This window comes from Nothobranchius furzeri, unplaced genomic scaffold (genome assembly GCF_043380555.1).
Source record: "Nothobranchius furzeri strain GRZ-AD unplaced genomic scaffold, NfurGRZ-RIMD1 Scf020, whole genome shotgun sequence".
NCBI classification, from domain to species: domain Eukaryota; kingdom Metazoa; phylum Chordata; class Actinopteri; order Cyprinodontiformes; family Nothobranchiidae; genus Nothobranchius; species Nothobranchius furzeri.
In genome coordinates, this window is record NW_027223037.1 from 3806318 (window position 1) to 3825988 (window position 19671).

Sequence of the window (19671 nt, forward strand, 5' to 3'; positions counted from 1 at the left end):
GGTTAGGGTTACTCTAGCTTGAGTATGTTTTCTCTAATGTCAGATTCAGAACTTGAATCATCCCTCTGGACGGTTCCCTGGGAAATTCAGTCCCAGCAGCAGCTCATCAGCATGAAGAAGAAACAAAAACAGGGACTGTAACAAAAGTAAGACAACATAAAGAAGAGTGTGAAGGGGAGAGGTGGAGAATAGCAGCAGTATTTTAGCACATCTTGATCATGTGACTTTATTAAAGGATCATTTCAGCTTCCTGGTAAATCAGGATCAATCAATCAGGTTTTATTTATAAAGCGCTTTTCAAGCAAAGTGCTACTTAAAGTGCTTTACAAAATGGATCAGCTAAACCAAGATTGTTTTGGGCATTTATTGAAATGTTCACATTTTAAGACATTAAAGCAGGGGTGCCCAATCCTGGTCCTGGAGGGCCAGTATCCAGCTGGTTTTGTGGTTTTTGTGCTCCAATTCACTTGATTAACTGGTTGACTCACCTGTGCAGCATCTCATCAGGCTCTGCAGAAGCCTGTTAATCACCTGCTGATTGAAATCAGGTGTGTTGAAGCAGAATTAAAACTAAAGCATGCTGGATACCGGCCCTCGAGGACCAGGATTGGGCACCCCTGCATAAAAACAAACGATATTGTAGATCTTCTGTTTAACACTACTCTTGGTTTCACCTTAAACCTTGAATAAAGACCAGCTGATGTAGTTTTTATGTGTCTAATAAGGTGCAGCTTAATGTTTTTTTATCTCTAATGAAGAGATATTCTGTATTTTATTCTCTGTATAAATGAAGGCTGGGCTCTGAAAGGATCATTTTGTCTTTATTTACTTAATTTACTGACAGTCGACAACAAAAACAATGATCAGATTAAGGTCGGGCCTGACCGCCATCTTCATTTTGCTCATCAGATCTGAGTCATATTTATCTATTGTTCTGGGTTACAGAACAAAAACATGTCTCTTATTCTGTCGCTTTTTGCTGATTCATTTTTTTTCTTTTGCAGTGAACTTTGACCACTTCCAGATCTTACGAGCCATCGGCAAAGGGAGCTTTGGAAAGGTAAAGTGTGTGTGTGTGTGTGCGTGTGCGTGCGTGCGTACGTGTGTGTGTGTGTGTGTGTGTGTGTGGGTGTGGGTGTGTGTGTGTGTCCCTAGCCATCACCAGTCATTATCTGGTGGCATCAGCTGATCTGGTTGGGGGAGTTTCCACTTGAAGGTTCATCCGGTTCTGCTGATTGAAAGACGAGTAATTTTTCTGTCTAATGATGATAATCAGCAGCGTGTCTGTTTAGTCATGTTTAGGAGAGATCATTTGTCTTTTCATCTCCTACCAGATGACCTGTTGGGAGTTTTCTGCTTGTTTCTCCACTCGCATACTCCCAACAGTAGGACTCACCTAGCTGAGTGTTAAGGGTTGTAGGTGTGGGTTAGGGGTGGGGTTAGGGTTGGATGTGTGGGGTAGGGGTGGGGTTGTATGTGTGGGGTAGGGGTAGGGGGTAGGGTTGTATGTGTGGGCTAGGGTTAGGGTTGTATGTGTGGGGTAGGGGTAGGGTTGTATATGTGGGGTAGGTAGGGGTAGGGTTGTATGTGTGGGGTAGGGGGTAAGGTTGTATGTGTGGGATAGGGGTGGGGTTGGATTTGTGGGGTAGGGGTAGGGTTAGGGTTGTATGTGTGGGGTAGCGGTAGGGTTGTATATGTGGGGTAGGTAGGGGTAGGGTTGTATGTGTGGGGTAGGGGGTAAGGTTGTATGTGTGGGATAGGGGTAGGGTTGTATGTGTGGGGTAGGGGGTAAGGTTGTATGTGTGGGATAGGGGTAGGGTTGTATGTGTGGGGTAGGGGTAGGGTTGTATATGTGGGGTAGGTAGGGTTGTATATTGGGCCATTCCTATCTGTACCGGGTCGGCCCGGGCCGGGTAGCGTAGGTTGTTTACATATCTGGGTGGCCTGGTATTTTTCCGGGCCAACCAAGGCTCATTCTCAGCCCTCTTCTCGAGGGGGTCTGCTTCAGGCCGACCAGGGCCAACACACTCACTGCTGACAGCAAATTCACACCACGGCACGGAGTGCCATACCCTCACGAGGGACGAGCAAAATATCAAACACGCCAGAAGTCCGTGCGAGCTCACGGTTGCACAGTTGCAGCGGTGCAGCGAGCGGCTGCGACCCAAAAAGTACCAGAACCGCTCACGGCGCATGCGCAATCATGCACACACGTTGTTCGTTTTTATGCAATGAGGAAGTGCACGTGCGCTCTAAACCAGGACTAGACCAGTAAAGTGAAGCATGCTTTTGGCTGTTTATAATTTTCACAATGTCTGGTTTGCACTGATATGCTCCGAGTCCCGAGCCCGCACAGATGTTTTACCGGAATGTTTTATAACCCGGTGCGCCTTTTGTATGTTAAATACCAAAAAGACACCCGTAACTGACAGCTTACAGGTCCTGTACTGTACTTATTTTGGAGTGTTAACCATTTTATTGTGAAAAGTGTCTGGAAAAATCATGGGAAAAATGCATGCCGTCAAAGGAGGAATTTTTATTTTTGAGTATTTCTGCATGCTAGTTTGAAAAATGCTTGTTGTGCAATTGCGAAAAAGAGCACTTTTGTAATTCCCAGTGTGTAGCAATGAGAATTGCTCTTAACCATGTGTTCCGCCCGGAGTCTAGAGAGTGTAACACCGGAGGATGAGAGATAGACACACATGTCTGATTATTGAGTGTTCAATAAAGTAGGGATGAGCCGGATACTCGTTTCAGACGATTATCCGGTACGGATAAAGCATTTTTGACGAATACGAGCATGAAACGAGTAAAACGAGTCAATATCTGTAATCGTGCTGAAGGAAAATCCTCATTGGGCAACTGACTGTCTTCACACTCTGTGATTGGCCAGTCACATAGAGTGCCCGCCCCCTCCCTACACACAAAACTGCAGCCGGCCGGGAGCGCAGTCCGTCCGTCCTGTTCATTCACGCACACACACAGACAGTAACGGATCTCGCTGTGATTGCTTCACTGTTTCTCACGTTTCTTCAGTTTTCCCTAGGTTTTCTTCAGCTCGCCTCTTTTTCGGTTGAATATTTAAGGTTACTTTTTTCGTAACTGACATGGTGCATTTGACAAGACAGAGCTGACGTGCTGTTGTCACTAACTCCGCTCCGGTCGGGTGTTTTTATTTTTTTGAACTCCCTCTCTCTCCCTCTCTATCTCTCTATGTGTGTGCATATACACACACATACACACACACACACACACACACACACACACACACACACACACACACACACACACACACACACACACACACACACACACACACATTAATCAACATTGTTTTGTTTAACTTTGTGTGGGAAAATGCCAAGAACATTTAGAAAAAAATCAGTTTAATCAAATAAAAAAAAATAATAAAGTTGTGTCCGGTTCTAGCATTTCATATTTCCTAGTTCCTACTAGGATGTAGATGTATTAATCCATGCACCTAAATATTAATGTTCTGATTTTATTGAAACACTTGTTCTGTAATAGTTTCTTTACTATTGTGATCAAAAATATTTAATCTCAATTCTGAGGTTGCTCCGTAAATAGTTTTCAAATAAACAATAACACATAGCAACTTCTGATCAATCCATATCAATTTCAGACTTAAAACAATACATTGATGTAAACCACACCCACTTCCGGTTAAACCACGCCCACTTCCAGGTTATGCCACGCCCATTCCGAGTACAGATACAGATACAGATAATTTAGTTGGTTGAACAGATACAGATACAGATACAGATAGTGGTTTACTCGCTCATCCCTACAATAAAGGTTTGCCTCGGACGAGGAAAAGTCAACTGAGCATCTTGTGGAATTTATAGAGAGAACAAGATGAAACATGGTGGCAGCGGGGTCTAGAGAGATCCACACCGTGCTCGGATGAAGAAAGATTGAGTGGACGGTACCCACGTGTCTAGCTAGGCTAATTAGCCTCGGGGGTGCTAACGGCTCAGGACAGCAGGTGAGATGCTGACGAGCAGAGTGCAGCGGCAGCTACGATGGATGGATTGAAGCCACCCGCACAGTGGAGCATGGATGCAGTGAACCTGTCTAAGGCGTGGAAAACATGGAAAGAAGAGTTTACACTCTACACGGAACTAGCTCTGCCGGATGCTGAGGAAAAGGCGAGAGTGAAGCTGTTTTACTATCTGATCAGGGAACAGGGCAGAGAGCTCTGTGGCACGCTGATCGGAGCTGAGGCAAGAGTGACAGTAAGTGAGCTGATGAGAAAAATAGATGAACACTGCAATCCCAAAGTTAACGAGACTGTTGAGAGATACAGATTTTTTGCACGCAATCAGGCTCCTGGAGAGAATATTGATAAATATGTTACAGACCTGAGGATGCTGGCGAGCACCTGCAACTTTGGACAATTAAAAGACTCACTGATTAGAGACGGGATCGTCTGTGGCACGAACAGCTCCAGCTGGAGGGAAAGGTTGCTCAGAGAAGAGAACCTCACATTAGACAGATGTCTAGATATTTGTAGAGCAATGGAGATTTCAAGAGAATACAACAAAACAATAGCGGGACAGGCTGAGGAAGAACTGCATGCAGTAAAACAAAAAGAGAGAAAAAGACTGGATAAAGAGATATCATGCAGATTTTGTGGAAGAGCACATGAAAGACTCAAATCAAAATGCCCAGCATATGGAAAAAAATGCAAAAAATGTGGCAAAGACAATCATTTTGCTATAGCATGCAGGAGTAAAAGCAGCCAGAGTGAAAATGGGGAAAAAGTTCACACAGTGACGGAGCAGGACTCCGATTCCTGTGAGGAAATAATGACTGTCACAGCTCTGACACAGACTGCAGTAGAAGAGAACCAAATCAAAGAATCCGACAGAAAAAAACGAGAGCAGCTGTTTGCAGGCATGATGATTGGTGACAGCCTGGTCAAGTTTCAAGTTGACTGTGGAGCAACATGCAACGTTATTCCCATCAACATGTTGAACCAGAACGTCAAAATGGAGCACACAGACAAGGTTCTTGTGATGTACAATAAGTCAAGGCTGTGCCCATTAGGAAAGTGTAAGGTCAAGCTGACAAACCCAAGAAACAACAAAAAGTACAGAGTTGAGTTCCAAGTGGTAGAGGAGGATTGTAAAACGCCTCTACTGGGGAGAACAGCTAGTGAAGCGATGAAGCTAATACAAGTTAAGTATGATAACATCTGGGCGTTGGACAGCTCAGTGACAACAGCTCCATCAGATAAAAACACATGGTTGTTGGAAGAGATAAAGACTGAGTTTCAGGATGTGTTTACAGGAGATGGATGTTTACAAGGGGAATACAAGCTGGAAATCGACACAACAGTGCAGCCCGTCAGACTGCCAAAACGAAGAGTCCCAGTGTCGATGATGAAACCACTGAAAGAGGAACTGAGGAGTCTTGCAGACAGACACATAATAGCACCAGTGGAATGCAGTACTGAGTGGATCAGCGGGATGGTGACAGTGCAGAAACCAAATGGCAAACCCAGGATATGCATTGACCCGAGACCGCTCAATAAAGCGCTGAAGCGTAGTCATTTCCCATTACCAACAATAGATGACATCTTGCCAGATGTGTCAAAAGCGAAAGTTTTCACAGTGTGTGACATGAAACATGGCTTTTGGCATGTAAAGCTTACAGACGAGTCAAGCCATCTCACGACATTCGCAACACCATTTGGTCGCTTTCGGTGGCTGAGAATGCCGATGGGGATCAGCCCAGCGCCGGAGGTCTTTCAGCGCAAACTGATGCAAGCGTTAGAAAACCTGCCAGGCACATACAGTTGTGGTCAGAAGTTTACATACACTTGTAAAAAATATAATATAATGGCTCTACTGAGTGTCCCGTTATTTCTAAAACTCTGATTTTTCTCTGATAGAGTGATTGGAACAGATACTTCTTTGTCTTTGTCACAAAAAACATTCATGAAGTTTGGTTCTTTAATGTCTTTATTATGGGTTAACAGAGAAAAGTGATCACATTTGCTGGGTCACAAATATACATACAGCAACATGAACTAGCAATTTTGGTGACTTAGAAACGTGTCAGTGAACTGAGCTTCATAGCATGGCCTGTTAACTTCTTGTGAGTGATTATGAGTGACTACAGCTGGTGACTTCTCTTAGGCCAGGTAAATAGGGCTCATTGGATACAAACGCCCACAAACGCTACAATGGGAAAGTCAAAGGAGCTCAGCATGGATCTGAAAAAGCGAATTATTGACTTGAACAAGTCAGGAAAGTCACTTGGGGCCATTTCAAAGCAGCTGCAGGTCCCAAGAGCAACAGTGCAAACATTTGTTTGTAAGTATAAGGTGCATGGCACTGTTTCATCACTGCCAAGATCAGGAAGAAAACGCAAGCTATCACCTGCTGCTGAGAGAAAATTGGTCAGGAGGGTAAAGAGTGAACCAAGAATCACCAAAAAGCAGATCTGCCAAGAATTAGAAGCTGCTGGAACACAGGTGTCATTGTCCACAGTCAAACGTGTTTTGCATCTCCATGGACTGAGAGGCTGCCGTGCAAGAAGGAAGCCCTTGCTCCAAAAGCGGCACCTTAAGGCTCGACTGAAGTTTGCTGCTGATCACATGGACAAAGATAAGACCTTCTGGAGGAAAGTTCTGTGGTCAGACGAAACAAAAATCGAGCTTTTTGGCCACAATGCCCAGCAATATGTTTGGAGGAGAAAAGTTGAGGCCTTTAACCCCAAGAACACCATGCCTACAGTCAAGCATGGTGGTGGGAATATTATGCTGTGGGGCTGTTTTGCTGCCAATGGAACTGGTGCTTTACAGAGAGTAAATGGGATAATGAAGAAGGAGGATTACCTTCACATTCTTCAACATAACCTAAAATCATCAGCACGAAGGTTGGGTCTTGGGCGCAGTTGGGTGTTCCAACAGGACAGTGACCCCAAACACACATCAAAAGTGGTAAAGGAATGGCTAAATCAGGCTAGAATAAGGGTTTTAGAATGGCCTTCCCAAAGTCCTGACTTAAACCCCATTGAAAACATGTGGACAGTGCTGAAGAAACAAGTCCATGTCAGTCTCACTTTTCTCTGTTAACCCATAATAAAGACATTAAAGAACCAAACTTCATGAATGTTTTTTGTGACAAAGAAGTATCTGTTCCAATCACTCTATCAGAGAAAAATCAGAGTTTTAGAAATAACGGGACACTCAGTAGAGCCATTATATTATATTTTTTACAAGTGTATGTAAACTTCTGACCACAACTGTACATCATTGCTGATGACATCCTGATCACTGGAAAGGGGGAGACGATGGAACTGGCAGAAATGGATCATGACAGAAACCTGAGACTTTTCCTGGAACGCTGCAGAGAGAAGAACATCAAATTGAATGTGGAAAAACTCAAGCTTAGAAGACAGGAAGTACCATACATCGGGCATCTACTCACAGCTGAGGGCCTGAGAGCTGGCCCAGAGAAGGTACTGGCCATCACAGAGATGCCAGCACCAACTGACATAAAAGGGGTGCAGAGACTAGTTGGAATGATCAACTATCTATCCAAGTTCTACAAGCATCTGTCAGACGACTGTGAGCCTCTCAGACAACTGACGCACAGAGACAGCCTATGGGAGTGGACAGACGTGCAGGACGAAGCATTTAAAAGACTAAAAGAAAAACTAACACAAGTCCCAGTTCTGAAATATTACAGCCCTGAAGAAGAGCTAATGCTGCAGTGTGATGCCAGCGAGACGGGGCTGGGAGCAGCCCTGACTCAACAGGGAAAACCAGTGGCATTTGCAAGTCGTGCACTGACGCTCACTGAGAGAGGCTATGCACAAATTGAGAATGAATGTTTGGCTATTGTGTTTGGGATGGAGAAATTCCACCAATATACATATGGTCGCCTTGTGAGTGTGCAATCAGACCACAAGCCACTCGAGAGCATTATTAAAAAGCCACTGTTACATGCACCTAAGAGACTGTAAAGGATGTTATTGAGGCTGCAAAAATATGATATAACCATAACATATGTTCCAGGCCGCGAGATGCTACTCGCTGATACGCTGAGTAGGGCCTACCTGCAGGACAGCATCAAAAGCCAGACAGAGTTGGAGACAGAATGTGTCAACATGGTGGATTATGTTCCTGTTTCAACAGAAAGCATGGACAGAATACGGGCAGGGACAAGAACTGACAGCACATTACAAACGCTAATAAAGACAATACAAAAGGGGTGGCCGGCCTGTAAAAAAGAGGTACCTGTGGGAATAACCCAGTTCCAATTGTTGCAGGATGAACTGAGCACACAGGATGGATTGGTCTTCAAGGGACAGAGAGTGGTGATTCCACAAGCACTCCAGGCAGATATAACACAGCAAATTCACTCAACACACATCGGAACAGAAGGGTGCCTCAGGAGAGCTAGAGACTGCGTCTACTGGCACGGTATGAATGACCACATCAAAAAGTACATAGCTACATGTGACATATGTCGGTCTGTGGATGCAAGACAACAGAAAGAGACACTAAAGCCACACTAGCCGACCACCAGACCATGGACCAAAGTTGGGACAGATTTATTCAGCTTTGAGGGTAGGGACTACCTAATAACAGTTGATTATTACTCCAACTTTTGGGAGATAGATTATCTACCGGATACCAAGTCGAGTACTGTGATTAGGAAACTAAAGGCTCATTTTGCACGTCAGGGAATCCCAAATATTGTGTTTTCTGACAACGGGCCCCAGTACAGCTCGACAGAGTTTGCCAACTTCAGCTGGAAATGGGAATTTCAACACCATACCTCATCCCCGGGCTATCCGCAGAGTAATGGCAAAGCGGAGTCTGCTGTTAAAACTGCCAAACGACTCATGAAAAAGGCAAAATTGGCTGGACAGGATCCATATTTGGCCTTATTGGACCACAGAAATACCCCAACACAAGGTTTGACTACCAGTCCGGCACAGAGACTGTTAAGCAGGAGGACGAGGACACTCCTCCCAATAGGAGACAGATTGTTGCAACCCAAAGTGACTGATGACAGGTTGGCACTGAGAAAAAACACAGAGAGACAAACAAAGTACTACAACAGGATGGCAAAGGGCATGGACACATTAAACCCAGGAGACGTGGTGAGAGTCCAACCTTTTGAACAACACACCTTATGGTCCAAGGCTAGAGTGTGTAACACTCGGGGAAACAGATCCTATGATGTGGAGCTGGACAACGGCAGAGTCCTCAGAAGGAATCGTCGCCATCTGAGGCGAGCTGCGTAGGTCGGAAAAGACATGTCAGTACATCCACAGCCAGAGGGACAAAACCTTACTGGGCTGACACAGAACGAGGGGAACATACAAATCAGCACTACCAGGTCAGGGCGGGTGGTACAACAACCCAGATATCTGAAGGACTATGTATGCAATTAAGGTATTATGTGAGTTATATGTTGAGATTTGTTAAAAAGAAAAAAAAAAGTGGAATGATGTTGAGTTATATGTGGAGAGTTGTGTACTGGTTAGAGAACAGAACAACGCCTCTGTGATAATATTTGGAGGTAGGGCTTTGTGATCTGTTTACTAGTGGGGAAGAAAAAAAAAAGTAAATACAAATTTTTACTTCTTGAGGGAAATTGGGTCCAACAAAGAAATGTCATGTCTAAGTTTTGTGCCAGTTGCATACTGAGTTCTCAACGAATGAAAAGTTCAGTGTCTTTGTAAAAGAAAAGGGATGTAGCAATGAGAATTGCTCTTAACCGTGTGTTCCGCCCGGAGTCTAGAGAGTGTAACACCGGAGGGTGAGAGATAGACACACATGTCTGATTATTGAGTGTTCAATAAAGGTTTGCCTCGGACGAGGAAAAGTCAACTGAGCATCTTGTGGAATTTATAGAGAGAACAAGATGAAACAAGTGTGCTTTTTGTTTTGTATTAAACATGTAAGTGTTAAACATGAGAAGTGTATTTTTTTTTTTCAAATATTCTATGTTCTTAGCTGTGTGTGCTATATCTGATCAGTGGTGGTTAAGAGTTTGGACCCTGCGTATTAAATTACACTAGTTTTTCCGTGCTCTTTACAAAAGTAGGAAATTACTTCATTGGAAAAAATATATGTATTTTGTTGACTAAAACTGCTTATTTCTATCGAGTACAATTACTTGTTATTTTCATAGACTAAAATGGGGCTAAAACTAAAATAAATCTAATGACTACAATTGGACTGAGACTAAAATTAATTTTTAGCCAAAAGACTAAAACTAAAATTAAATTAAAATTTCCTGTCAAAATTAACACTGCCTTCTATTGATTGTTTTTCATAATAAAGCCCTTTTATATCTTCTCATCTGTAGATTTTGTAGCTTTTGTTTCCTGTTTATTATAAATGCCAGCTTCAGGCTTCATTAATGACGTTTAGTATTCGTGCTCCGACACACGATTGGACTCTGGAGATCGGAATAGTTTATTCCCATTTCAAATCCCAAACATCACAGATAATATTTGTTCATTAAACCTCCTCCTCTCTGCCAACTCCTGCAGTTTTGTTCTCTCAAAACACATTTTCATTTCTGAAAAGATGTCCCTCGGTTATGAAGGAAATCTGCACAATACTGAATACATTAGCATCTGAATTTATGTTAATTTGCACTTATTGCTTTGTTCACTCAAGTTGATGTCACTTGTCTGCAGATACTGCAGGAGTCTTCAGAAAGCCGAATTCTAGTATCATTTAGTGTCCATCTTCTCGATACGCCAAACGTCCATTCATGCAGGCATTTGTAAATGAGCTGAGATGGAGATCCTAAAGGGTTTACTGTGCTGCAATCTGTGGCTCTGGAGCCACATGTGGTCCTTCAGCCCCTCTGAAGCAGCACCTTGTAGCTTCCTACATCTACACAAACCTCGTTATAAAAGTTTGTTTCTCGCATCACGCCACGGGAGTGTGTGGCATGAAACTGCGCATTTCGCTTATAATTCTGTTTTTTTGCATGTTTGGAGGAGGATTCAGCAGAGCAGATGGATCATTATTGCTGTGTAGTTGATAGTTTAGACCATGGGAGGCTTGATAAAAAAGTTTTATTGGGATTTCCTCCGTAAATGACGGTGAAATATGAAAGAGTTGAAGGGAAGCGACCCGGCCTCTCACAGGAAAGCCTGGAGTCCTGCAGTTTGTGAGGCTCATGGTGAGTCCTTGTGACTGTTAGTTAGAGAAGATGTTTCTAAAAACATTCATCTTTGTGTTTGTTTAAATCCACGGAGTCATGTTGTTTCCCCGTCCTGTCAGGTGTCTCGACCTGTGATCCTTATAATGAATGAATGAATGAATGAGGACTAGGGCTGCAACAAACGATTATTTGGATAATCGATGAATCGGATGGGTTCTCGACACGATTAATCGGATTACATGGGGAAATTTTTAAAAACTGCTAGGGAAACGTTATTTCTCTCCTTCCTTCACTTTATTTAACACAACATTATTAGAAAACAGTTCAATAGCAGAAAAACAACATGCCATCACCTAAATTGTCTTATAAGGTGTATAGACAGAGACCCTAAGCTACATCTATCTGTGACCTAAAATGCTTGGTCCAATTAAACAGCTTAAGGGCAATTCTCATCTGTTTTGTTTGATCTCATCTGTAGACATTTATTATAACTGAGGATGTCAAACAACAAATTTTTAAATGTAATTAAACATAGGCTGTGAATTAATCAAAATTGATCACTATTTCCAAAAATGACTGAAAAAATAAGTTGTCACACACTCCATGGAAACTTTCAGAGAATCCACAAATAGTGGCTTTCATATGGTTTTGTTACTTTCTGCAAGTTTAGAAAAGCAGCAGATGAGACAGCATGTCTGATAATTTAGTTTTTCATCTGATAATATTAGAACATGTCAGTAATGCCTGAGGGGCTTTTATAAACACTGTATAACTAACACTACTGGAGAGGGTATGAATTACACAGAGGCTTCTGGGGACTGGGGAGCCCAGTTATGGGGGGGGGGGGGCATTTTGCCTGGCCCCCAGAATGTCTTGAAACGGCCCTGGGTGTGTGACTGAGTGTTGAAGGTGACCTGAATAGTATCAAATTTATAAATACTACATGTGTGTAACTTATTGTTTTATAGGTAAAAACGTGTAGTGGAGATAAATCTATCTACATTGTACTTTTCAACACTTTGTTTTGTTTTGTTGTTTTTATTGAACTATTTTCCTGTCCTGTCTGTCTCTCATCTTCCTGCATCTCCTCTTAATTCTCCAGAAAAACTGTTGCCTGGATTCTTACTTTTTCACCTCATCAGTTACTTCTGAGCAGATCTAAGGGATCTCCTGACCGAAAAGCTCAGAGCGCGTTTTCGATGCTGCGTGAGGTGAAATCACCACAGCACAGGTGATGAGCTCCGCAGTAGCGCACTTCAGGCACAAATAAGACAGAAAATAGAGAACATGTGCAGACATGAACGATCGTGTGCTAATTATAGTTTTTTGGTTGCGCCACTTTGAGAATGGACCGTGCGCTGGAAGCAGCTGCCTGGATCGCTGCGCAACAACGCAGCGCTGTGCCGCTCTCTGCTCATAAGAGTCAAAAAATGATATAATATAGAAAACTTTTTTCCGGTTCCCCTGGATGTGTAGGATATACAGCTCCCCCATAATTCGATCCCTGCTCCTGGATGAAAAGCCAGACATTTTCATCAATACAAGAACCCGCAGTCCGGACGCGCCGGACAGAGAGTGAAAAGTGGACATGTCCGGGGAAAACGGAACGTACGGTCACCATAGTCCTCATAAAGCGGGAAATTATAGATACAGTATTTTGCTCGTGCCCTGGGCCCTTTAGAGTTCGTGGGCCCTGGGCAATTGCCCAGTTAATCCGGCCTTGGGCGGAACTGGTTCGCAGCAGCGCGAGTCCCCCCGCTCATCTAATAAGCGTCGCGCTCACGACTTTAGACTCTTTTTTTACGAGTTTAGGGCATGTCTAGCCTGTGTAATAATCCGGGACTTGGATGAATAACTTTTGAAAAGTTTTTAATTTACCCGGACACAGAGTTCTCTCCTTCCTCGCTGATGATCCCGACATGCTTGCGTTTAAGACGCTGCATCATCCCGTGCCATGCTAAGTCTGACCTAAACGTTGCAGGTAACGCATGTCTTCGCCTGATTTAACTGAAAATGCTCCCAAACTTAAAAAGCTTTTACTTTTTTGACTCTCGCTGCTTCTGCCATGTTCCTCTTCCAAACAACTGCCGGCTCTCCCTCGCGCTGATCTGCCGGCTCTCCCTCGCGCTGATCTGCCGGCTCTCCCTCGCACTGATCTGTCTGCGCGCAACGGCGGGCGGGAAGGGGGGGCGCTTTTGGAAGAGTTGTGCGACACAACGAATCGATGACGCAATTCGTTGCCAACGCTTTTAGTAATCAATTTTCATCGAATTTATCGATTCGTTGTTGCAGCTCTAATGAGGACACTGATTAACGATGTCTTTGCAGTAGCTGTGAGGATTTATCCATTTTCTTTGGCCATCACCCTCAGATGAGCGATGGCTCTGCTCGTCGGAGCTAACTGCTGCTATAGCATGACCACGGTGTCCTGTTTTCACAAGAGATCGGCTCAACTTTCCTTAAGACTAAATAATCGTAGGCCTCCAGATGTTTGGCAGCCTTTCTTTTGTCCAGGGCTTTCTGTTGAATAGGCATACATGTCTCCCCAGGAGATATGTGAAAAACACCGGCAAATCGGGCCGCCGTTTTCCGTCATCCCAGAGCTCATACGGGCTCCTAATAACTTTACTGTTGTCTTCAATAAGCTTCTCTCTACACCTGCTCGTGTCTTTAGACATTGAAGTCTTTATTTATCGGGGATTTCGCCCGCAACTCTCTTAAAGGTGTAGGTCACTTATTGATAGCAGGTTTGTTTTGCCACCCAGCCACTCGCACGTGACCCTAACCCACAGAGACGACAAAACAATGTCATCACAGATCCTCCTATAGAATTTGTGTTCTGGCTCATTAAAACACACTTCTCAAGGGCCAACAGAAAATTCACATCCAACCAGGATTAGGATTAGGGCTGCACAATATATCGTTGTAACGATTAAATTGAGATGTTATTTAATGAACCATAAAATGGGAGATTCCATAGGAAATGTGAAATCAATCTTATGGATCTTTGGATAATTTAAACCAGAAGATTGGAACTTTTTATTGCAGGGATTATGTAACCACTTCATATTAACTCAGAGACAAAAGAAAGAGAGTCAAGTTTAAAAGTTTAAAGATTTATTACTTAACAAATTAAAACTAGACTAACTTTAAACACTAAACACTATGTGATGGGTGGATCTCGGTGTGAATGAGGCAAGATGGATGGTGTAGTGTGGAATGTTGCTCAGATCCAGCAAATCTGGAGAAACAATTAGTTCTGATGGGGGTGAAGGTGATGTTTTGCTCTAAGCTCGGGTTTGGAGATTTATAACACACATTGAGACGCCATTCTGTCGGTCTACTTACCCTTTGCGGAAGTCCCCGTGTAGATCAGGAGGTGTAGAGGTCCAGCTTGGACCTTTCTGGAGCCGAAGCCTGTAGCACAGCCGTGGCTGCCGACCAGTCCTGTCTTGAGATACTCCCAGGTCACTCAATCAGTCAATCAAAGATACTTTATTAATCCCAGAGGGAAATTAGAGTTTCAGTACACACAATTCAGAGATCAGACATACATGGTCAAGACACATGACAAGAATTGGTGACTGTGGTCATTCGCAACCCTGAGTCGCGCTACCTTAATAGAGATAAGAGAGTTACATCAGGATTGGTTCAGGTGGAGGAAAAATAAAGGCACTTCAGAGTTACCCTCCACCAGGAGGGCAGCTTTGCTCTGCAAAAAAAAAAACACCTCAGACAGATATGCAACAGACTTCAGACAGCACAACATAAGTGTCCACTAGGTGGAGTGGTGGGTTGGGACTATCCCCACTTCAGTTCCTGCAGCCACGATAAGCAGTGCATGTCACCTCAGTGTGGATAGGGGGAGGAGCATTGAGGGTTAGAGGGTTGCAGTGACCTTGGAACGTTTCAGCGGCCTTCTCGCAGTCCCGCCCAGGCTGGGAAAGGACATAGTTGAGTTGCCATAGCGACGGCACATTCCACATATCTTCTGAGGGGGGAGTTTTCGTTGGAGCCTATCAGGCTCAAGGGCGCCAGATTCCGATTAGAAATAGTTTTGGGGCCAGACAGAGATAATTTCCTCTCTGTTTTACAGTGTGTTGGTCCTAAACCTCTCAAAATCCCAATAATGGACATTAATCTATCCCAGTCCGTGCTGATTCGTCCACTCTCTCCTTGATGACATCCATCTTTTGTGCCAATAATGAATCTCAGCCAAAGTTCCAAGCTTACGATTCATCTCAACAATTATGTGAGTCTGTGAATTCATAGCGTGGTGCAAACCATCTCTGAGCTCCAGGATCAGGCCAATATTCCTCGACAGCTCTTTAATTTTCTGGTAAGCCAGGTAGCCTCCAAGGCCAATGAGCAGGAAATCTGACACCAACACCACGAATATCCACACATCGTCCGAGTCCTCCACAGACAGCTGAGATAAACAAATCAAGTTCCACTGTTTCCAGGAGTCCATGATGTGTCCAACTGGGTCTGTCACGGAGGGGCATCCGGGAGCCCCTTCTCCCGTTCTCATTGTTGAAAAAATTTTATCAATCGCGTTGAGAGACCAACTGATGAGATGCATTTTAGTGAATTTCAGTTTCCAGAAAAAATGCAGAAGCAGCCGTGCACCCAGCACACACAGACAGACAAAGGGCCTTGAGGATAAGATATGGATGAGAGGAGGAAAAAAGCGTCTACACCCTCCAAGAGCTGGAAGAAGAATGCAACAGATTTATTGGCATCTAGCGAGACCCAAAAAGAGGTCTTGATGGTTCAGCTTTTATTCTGAAAGGAACCGTTGCAGCAGGTGGAACATGCAACAGATAATCCAGCTTGTCGTTGGGTTCTTTCGGCTGAAGAGGAAAGTTACGGATTGGCCACTCCGACAACTTCTGTAGAACGCTTGAACTGAAGTTTAAGATGACGTGGGCATAGTTTTATAATTTGGATTTTTTGATTTACGGTCGAATCAAAAAGGGACACCAAGAGGTGATTTACCAACAGTGGCGGCTGGTCTCTAGAGGGCGATAGGGCGCCGCCCCCCCAGTTTTCCCCAGTGTTTTTAATTTTTATTAAAAAAATAAATAAATAAAATTAACAATAATCACATATTCTAAGTTAATTGTGTGTTTTGTAACACAAACAAATCATATATATATATATCTATATCATTGGTGAGAAGCTCCCTGCCGAGCGGTGGAGGCGACAGAAAGATCGCCCAAACGGCAGTGAAGCAGCCAGCCAATTGCTGACAAGAAAATCAAACTCATAGGAATGGGAATGCATCCAATCAGCGTCGTCGATTCGGAAGCCCGAAGGGCGATAGAGCTACCGCCCAAGGCTGTTCGTTGATGTTCGGGTTGAGCTCGACAGTCTTGACCACTGGAGCTCACGAGTCATCCCGGGCACACATGGACAACACGGTGAAGCTAGCCATGCTAGGCAGAGCTAACGTTGCCATGCAGCTCGACGAGGGAAACGGAAGAAACGGAGGACGTTTGGACAGGGAGAACAACTGCAGCTGGGTGCAGAGGTAAGCTGTACATTACATTTCTTTGAGCAAGACAATCAGAATCAGAAATCCTTGGTTGTCCCACAAACAGGGACATTTGTTTAATAACATGTACATTTTTTTATGTGCAATAACTGTAAAAACTCATTTCAACACACATATTATACATATTTAATCTTGTAAATGTGTATTTCATGTAAATTTGTACATACATCAATCTGATTCCATTTTACTTGTTACACTTCTGCTGCAGCAAACAAATTTTTACATTTGAAGTAAAAACATCTCATTGAGAATCTGAAATGTTTTATTTTCCCAAAAACTGGGAAATATGACATTTGTAAGAGGATACTGATGACATTATTTCCTATGAAAGTGTTTCCTATGTACTTATCTGTTGTTTTTTATTTATCACATGACAGGTTTGTGACACCATCCTGAGCCATGCAAAAGAGCAATTCTCTTTTACCAAGCACCTCGTTACTGCCACTCTGCTACAAAGTGACTTGTTTGTGCAACACACAGCGCAGTTCCCAGATGCAGCACTGGTGACCGCTGTAGAGGCCTACCCCATGCTGAACAATGCTAAGCTCAGAACAGAGCTATCCCTCACCTATGAGAACCATGAGTTCAGGGCTTGCAATGGTGCACTGACTCTCTTCCAGTTTTTCATGGAGAACAATCTTCAAAGCACGTTCACATAGACTGTCACTCTTTTGAAGATTCTTGTCACCACACCCATGACCACAGCTGAATCAGAGAGGTGCTTTTCTACTTTAAAGAGGATTAAGATTTTCCTGAGGAACACCATGACACAGGATGGGCTGAATGCTCTTGCCATGCTCTCCATGGAAAAAAAGCTTGTCACAAACTTTCCTGACTTTAATAAAAAGGTCATCGAGAGCTTTGCCACTCAGAAGGACAGAAGGGCAAAATTTCTGTACAAATGAGGTATCACACACACACAAATGCATCCACTTGATCTTTGTATAAAGTTGACCTTAGCACAACACTCCAGAAATATTTAACAGTGTAAATTTCTGGCATTTTGTCTAAGTAGTGTTTACTACCATTACTGTAACAGTGACCTGCTCAAAGATTTTCCTGTTCACTCAAATGTTGAAATTAAACAAAAATGTTTTTGTTACTTGCCTCTTGCATTGCCTATTTACCATTTATGGTCATGTTATTTTATGTGCAATTTAATGCAGTATTTTTCAACCTTGGTCCGCGAGGCAGTGTGCCAATAGTCAGACACACCTGGATTAATCAATTTTTCCAATGATGTAAGACAGGAAATAAAAGAGCTGTGCTTAATTCAGGAAATAGTGGAGTTGTGCACAAAGCTCAGAAAGCACAAGTTTGTTTAAAAATAGAAAATAGCACAGCCCCACCAAAACTATTTTTCACCAGCCGCCACTGTTTACCAAGCACCACCAAAACCATGCCTCGCATCAGATCTGGAAGATTCTGATTGGATCAGAAAAAGGAAATGTGTCATGTGACTTAACATTACGTGGATGAGAAAGTCTAGTGGAAATATTTAAAGTTATATTACTTATTATAACTACTGATCATAACATTGTCATTGCACAGATTGGTTCACATTTTATTATTGGAGTAACACTTTGTTTGATTAGCTTTATTAAAAATAGAGTTCTTCTGATTTATTAAAAGAAAGAGTTCTTTCTCTTCATTCTTTTCTTGAGTTGGAAAGGAAGAAACAGTTTAGGAGCAAATGCATGACTCTCATGCAGATTAGGTTTGTGTCAGAAACTTCTGGTTTTGCTTTGAGCATCACTTTACATATCCCCCTTTTCAAGGGGATGGTAGTCCGTCAGAGACCACCTGGCGTTGAACACAGAGGCCTGGAGGGTCTCCATCAAGTATGCTTGATGTAATTTCCCTGGCAGAGGCCAAAAGGGGCTAATTTCCTTTGGAGGGGCAAATCCTTTGAAGGCGTTTAACCAAAGGTCAGCAAATCATTAAATATCCACGTGGAGGGAATCATTTGAAGCAGGAGCAAAACTTTGTATCTCCACGGGTAGGGAATAATTCCAAAAGAGTATATTGATCTTTGTAATTGCACTTAACGTAATCCCAAGTAGGAGGAAGACGAGCAGCAAACAGGTCAGGTCCCAGCGCGTGAAGTATCCCAGTAGCTATTGCCGGAACCAACAGACGTCCAGGTCCCACGAGTCGGAACACCAAGCAGGAGGAGTAGAATCCGATGACAAATCATAGGTCCACCCCCAGGAATCGAGGATCATCAGCGAAATTCAGAAGAGGAGAGGGAGCACAACACAGGACACTTCAATGTAGACACAATAAAATGGCACCTAATGCAAATCAGTAAAGAAAAAGAAACCTGTCAGTATGAGTGTCTGCATGTACTATGTGTAGCAATTATGTGAATATAGTTCAAGTGAAGAAATGGATGCAATACACTACGTGTACTGGAAAAAGTGGTGTAAAAAGAATAAAGTAATAAAACCCTATACTGCGCGTATGGGAAAAAGCAGAATCACCTACATGTGAATGTACCCATAAGGAATTACGATTAGTGACAATAAAAAATTTTTTGGATAACAGCAATATGTGGAATAAACCCTTTTACTGTTAACTTACTTATTACCTGACTTCAGGAACCCACAGCATGGCCATCTCAAATCACCCAAGTCTGCATGTCATGCATTAACTGGAAAGACAACCACGCACTCACACACACAAACATAGACAAACTTGTGCAACTCGAGATAGAGAACTATGGAACCGACAAGGTGCGAAATCACCCCCCTTTCGAAGTTGGTAAGTTGTTGGTGGTCACATTGTCCAAATTAGTGGAACCCTTGTGCAGTTTTATGTGGACCCATTTATAGACGGGCTCCTTGTTTGTTTGGGTAATCTTGATCTGATACACAACTGGAGAGAGTTTAGCCATTATCAGGTATGGGCCTGACCACTTCGGCAAAAGTTTCTTTGCCAGCT

The 19671-nt window shown here is 43.2% G+C and overlaps 1 protein-coding gene across 1 annotated transcript in view; it reads left to right on the top strand.

The window, feature by feature from the left end:
- Nucleotides 1–19671, top strand: part of LOC107395552 (serine/threonine-protein kinase 32C) — a 147942-nt gene that overhangs the window by 49304 nt on the left and 78967 nt on the right. The window contains exon 2 of the mRNA XM_054734243.2: nucleotides 1005–1060. Within this exon, the coding sequence (XP_054590218.2) occupies nucleotides 1005–1060 (56 nt within the window). The remainder of the gene's footprint in view (nucleotides 1–1004; nucleotides 1061–19671) is intronic.